We start from the raw sequence: 5,000 nt of genomic DNA, 5'->3' as shown, positions 1-5,000 counted from the left end.
GCCTGATCTCAAAGACGACGAGGATAGCATAGAGAGTGATCTATCCTTCAATGGGAAAATTAACAACCTCAAGGCTGAGGGCAAGACGATAGCACCCGTTGCTGCAAACGATTCTGGTGTGGTTCTGATTGCCCCGGCGCGTAAGGCACCCGAATGTGAACTGATCGACGCTACCAAGGGGTTCGAGCGGACCGACACACGAAAGAAGAGCATCGAACGTGCGCGACAGGAAAGGCTGAACAAATCCGCCGAACTGTTGGCCAAGGAGAACAGCTCCTGGATTCACTACAACAACGAAAAATCGCCCGATTTGTTCGCCGATGAGGATGACGATGAGGAGGAATACTTTGGGAGACCCAACGATGACGACACCGGACCGGATGAGGTGGATGAAGGCGTCGAGGTACGCCAGGCACGAAGCCAACCGCTACGACACAGCTCTGGAGTGGGATTGCCCGACAATGACAAGGGTGCTCGGATCGATCACGTGGAGCGTGTTTGGTTGAAACGGCTGCAACTGTCCCTGTCCGGTGTTCCTCCGCCACCATCGCTCACTTTCTGCAACATGGACATTGGCCAACTATTGACACTTTACGGTAAACGTACCCAACCAGACTGTATGACGCCTAAAAAAGGTGCTGACGAGCTGAAAGCGAGCGATGCCCCGTCGCAAACCCATCGCCTAGGGCGCGAATGTCTTAGTAAACCGACCCACTCGACCGAACAGCTGTCCTCTGCCGGATGGCCCGACCTGCTAAGGTGTCGTGCCCATGGTTTGCACTACAACAAATCGACGGTGACGGAAAAACTGGAGCTACTCGGAGTGAAGTACGTGGAACGATACATCGGTGCCGAAACCAGTTGCTCGTTCAACATGACACATTCGCCGTCTAGTGCAAAAAAGCGTAGCCAACGGATGAAGTATGGATAGTGCAAACAGGCTGTTGTGCCGTTCGTTCTCTACTAACCATTTTCCATTCTACAGGATGCTGAATCAATCACCCGGTAATCGCCTAAGTCACTTGGCTAAACGACGGGCAGTCTTTTCATCGGATAACCTGCGAATTAACAAACCTGCCGGTAACGGCAGTGGCGGAGCCAGCAACAGCGCCGGTGGTAATTCCTCAAAAATGCAATTAATGTCACGATTGAATCCCTACCGGCTGTGCAATAGACAAGTTCTAATAGACCCAAAGTAAGTACACTTCTTTTGGGGTCCACTACCGTCGTACCTGTTTCTCTAGTACTCCAATCTCGATTTTCCACTCTTTCATCTCTCTAGAAAATCGGACAACCGTCGTAAATGTAAAATAAAAACTCCAAAACGTCGCACACCGGGTGGTGTCAAAGCTTCACCGCGTCGCCGCACTCCCGGTTCGTCGGCGAAGAAACGATCAACGATAGCAAGCGTCAGTGCCAGTTGCTCTCAACCGCTGCACGTTCCGGCGACTCGCGAATCATCCAAGCGTGCCTTGTTCCTTAGTCCGCAAAACGGTGACCATGGATCCGCTGGTGCCACCGCTGCCGTGTCCGCAAGCCGTTTCGATTCCCGTCCCGTGAGCAGCAGTAAACAGCAGCTCGATCGCGTAATCTTCTCGGAAGCACGTATCATGCGATCCAAGCGTACTCTGATGTTTTCACCACAAAAAAGCGACGAAAATCGTACCATGCCTTCTGCTTCGTTCAAAAGAGCCCGATCGCCCGAGGGGAATGATGGTGAGAGTAGGTACCAGCGGCCGAACGATACCGGTGAGCGCACGGAGAAAATACGGCGTACCGAAAGTTCCGGTCTAACGGAGGACGATCTAACGCCACGGTCGTTGAAGTTTGCACGCAGCAAAAGCTTTTGCGTTGGAGCACAAACGTCGAACGATGGAAATTCGCAAACGCTACCGGAATGCAATGGTAAATCGTTGTTTCGAGCTAACTCTGCAATCACCTCCGAGGACGGTAACCGACCGGTGATGGTGCTTACGGAAAACCACAAAAAGGTAACACTAATCTGCATGGGCGAATCTACCGCTGTGCTCAAAATTACCGGCCTCTACTAAGTCGAAGCTTGCTTTTCCCTTTTTTTTCTACAGAAACTACTGTGGGCTGTTTCACAAGCGCTGCAAACCAAGCAGATCACGGTGAAGCACGAGTCGTTCAAGCAGCATGCATCGAATCTGGTGCGCATTGTGAAGAAACTGTTTCTAGAGTTCAACGACAACTCGATCAACAGTACGAGCGAAAAATTACTAAGGTAGCGTAGTTACTAAAAACCATGCCCGAGTGTAGGTTAATGTGATCACAGTGAGCTAATGTGATACTTTTTTTTTTTCTTCTTTCCACAGACTGGCCAACAAGCACGCGTTCGAGGTGATACAGGGCAAGAGCGTGGATGATATATATTTCCGCGAGAAAACTCGCATCCTGAACGCGCGCAACATGACGAAACTGAAGGGCTACATCGGTCCGGACGAGTACGAGTTGCGTCAGCTGAGGCGTGCCGGATCGCTCGCCAGCTCTCTCGACGTACCGTCACTGGACTCTTCGGCGACGCTCGGTTCGAGCCAAACCTTCCTAAGTCAGACGTCCATATTTTCGCAAACCTCTTCCGTGTTCAATCTCTCGCAACAATCAGACACGGGAAGCGTTCGGGGAGGTGGAGTGCGACCGGCTGCCTCAACCGGTAACCTCAGTACGACCGTGGAGGGGCCTCCGGTGAGCTCTTCCGCCACGGTATTGCGCGAAAACATAAACAGTGAGCTGCGGCAGCGATCGTCACAGAAGCAAGTGTCCTTCTCGGGCAAGGACCCCAAGGGCGTAATTCCTTACGCGGCAACCGATAAGGTCCCTCCCAACAACAAACTGCTGGTCGGTGGTGGTGCTGGAGCTGGAGCTGGTGCTGGTGCTGGTGGTGTTGCCCTCACATCCAGTATCTTGAAGGCAAAACGGCAAATTTTGTTCGAGTAAATGGTGCCGTTTGGGATAAGAGAAATTCCGCAGCTACCTCCCGCTCCCCCTCCCAGGACACCACTAGGACCCTGGAGACTGAAGAACTGTTAACTGTCTAGGTTACTACGATAACTTATATTTCGCGACCGCGTCTCCTTTATGCACCCGAACGTGACCACACAAACAGGCGCATTGGGGCCGGTTGGGAAGAATTAGTGTAATTTATGCGTTAGCGTTGCTTGATTTTCTTCTTTTATTTTTCTTTTTCTTTTGTTTCTCCTCATCACTATGATTTAGCTTGAATAAACTTAAAATTGCATCAAAAAGCTGTCCCCTGCTCACCATCCGAAGGCTTCGAACGAACCGTTTCCAACGCTCTCCAGCTGACACGCGCTGTCATAGCGCCACGGCGGCGTCTCGGTTTACACAAAAACGAAATCGCGCGACCTTGCGCTGTTCGGGTAGGGGGGGTAGCAGAACCGAATGTAACCTCGAGGTAATTCAAGGGGTGGTGGTGCAGTGCCGTAGTGGCATGGTGGATGGTGGAAATCGAACCGACAAACGTTTACGTAAACACGTACGCCTCGTGCGCGGTGAAGAACATCCGAAATGCGCTCAGCAGCAGCAGCATCATCATCGTCTCGCTGAACCTGTTTGGCCGTCGTTTGTTTACAACCGTAGCGGAGGCTGCAGCTTAGTGGATTCGCAGTAGGCTACCCCGTGGTCTCCCGTCGCGTGCTACAGACCAAGCAAGCAAGCAAGTGGTTCCCAGTGCAGTGAAAAGAAGGCTGGTTGCGGTAGTGGATGCCCCAAAAAGGAGTAAAAGAACTTCTATTTATAGCATTCGCACATGGTGTGCGCGCTCGCGGGGACGGTGGCGCGGTGCGGTATGAGTTGTTTTTGTTTTTTTCCCGAAGCCGCATACGTAACACGTAACCCCGTGCAGAAGACAGATAGCTCGCAGTGGTACAAACGCGAATCGTGATCGTTCTAGTGGTGATGACGATGGTGTACCTTGAAATCGGTGAACCAAAGTAACCGCTGGCATGGTCTATGCCAACGCCAACCCGGTTCCTGTTCCCGTTTGAACGTTCCTAGAGGATTGCTCGGCGTCGTGTCACGCCGCAAACGCACGACGATCCATTCATCGCATTCCGCGTGTGGTGCTTCAAAGAACGGCCGCAAAGTGTGACTTTGTTGAGTGAATGTACTTGTGTCGCCGCATCGTCACACCTTCCCGAAATACCCGTGGGCCAAGCATGAGTGTGGCCTTCACCGTTCGTTGAGTAGTTTGTCAACTCGTTCCGAGCCCCGAACAGCGAAGCACGATAACGTAACGTTACGCTACAGCCGGCGTAGCTTCTTCTTCGCAAAAGGCGGAAGCACTCCTCAGAAGGCCAAAGCGAAGAAGGTTCGGATCGCCGGCGGGGTATGGAACGATCAGCTGTAGCTGTAATCGATCGCCGTTGATGTTGTTGTTGCTGCCGCAGCCGTTGGGTTGCTGTGGTGGCGTCTTTACGGCCATCTCACGACGTCCGTGCGTGCACTCTGTTCTAACCGATTCACGCCGTGCGTTTAGCTAGAAAGTGCCACTATCCTCTCGTCGCTGTTGTTTGCTCGATGGTGATATAACACGCTCAGCAGGGTGGTGCGCGATTTGGTGGCCCCATACAAAAAAGCGCTGTGTGTGTGCTGTGCGTGCATTCCAGCACGTGCTCCGTCATCCCTATGAGAGCGGTTCCTATGCATACCGTGCTAGCGGCCTACTTCACCTTTGGTAGCCAGCAGCAGCAACAGCAGCAACTACAGCAGAGAGTGAGGTGAAACGAATGCGCGCAGCGAAAGTGTTGTTGCGATCCGAGTGAGCCGCGTCTGTAGGACTCTGCACGCCTCTTGGGCCTCTTGGGGATTCAAGGTCAAAATCATCCTCAGTAGGCAGCGCGATGGATCGTGAAAAGAACGAGGCGTCTTCCAACTCGGGCATAGCAGGCGGTGCGGCCGGATGCATCACGCGCTTCATCTGCCAGCCGCTCGATGTGCTAAAGATCCGGTTCCAGCTG

At 52.7% G+C, this 5,000-nt stretch overlaps 2 protein-coding genes across 2 annotated transcripts in view; both read left to right on the top strand.

Moving 5' to 3' along the window:
- The window catches only part of LOC126576515 (uncharacterized), a 3,810-nt gene extending 550 nt beyond the window's left edge, over positions 1-3,260 (top strand). The window contains exons 2-6 of the mRNA XM_050237822.1: positions 1-921; positions 986-1,195; positions 1,283-1,991; positions 2,085-2,245; positions 2,337-3,260. The exon at positions 1-921 is cut by the window's left edge and continues 215 nt beyond it. Coding sequence (XP_050093779.1) covers positions 1-921; positions 986-1,195; positions 1,283-1,991; positions 2,085-2,245; positions 2,337-2,958 — 2,623 coding nt within the window. The 3' untranslated portion in view covers positions 2,959-3,260. The remainder of the gene's footprint in view (positions 922-985; positions 1,196-1,282; positions 1,992-2,084; positions 2,246-2,336) is intronic.
- Positions 3,261-3,273: 13 nt separating this feature from the next.
- The window catches only part of LOC126576524 (mitochondrial thiamine pyrophosphate carrier-like), a 3,953-nt gene continuing 2,226 nt past the window's right edge, over positions 3,274-5,000 (top strand). The window contains exon 1 of the mRNA XM_050237834.1: positions 3,274-5,000. This exon is cut by the window's right edge and continues 2,226 nt beyond it. Within this exon, the coding sequence (XP_050093791.1) occupies positions 4,884-5,000 (117 nt within the window). The 5' untranslated portion in view covers positions 3,274-4,883.

This window comes from Anopheles aquasalis, chromosome 3 (assembly GCF_943734665.1).
Source record: "Anopheles aquasalis chromosome 3, idAnoAquaMG_Q_19, whole genome shotgun sequence".
NCBI classification, from domain to species: domain Eukaryota; kingdom Metazoa; phylum Arthropoda; class Insecta; order Diptera; family Culicidae; genus Anopheles; species Anopheles aquasalis.
Note: the sequence above shows the minus strand (reverse complement) of the source record. Positions and strands in the feature narration are given on the sequence as shown.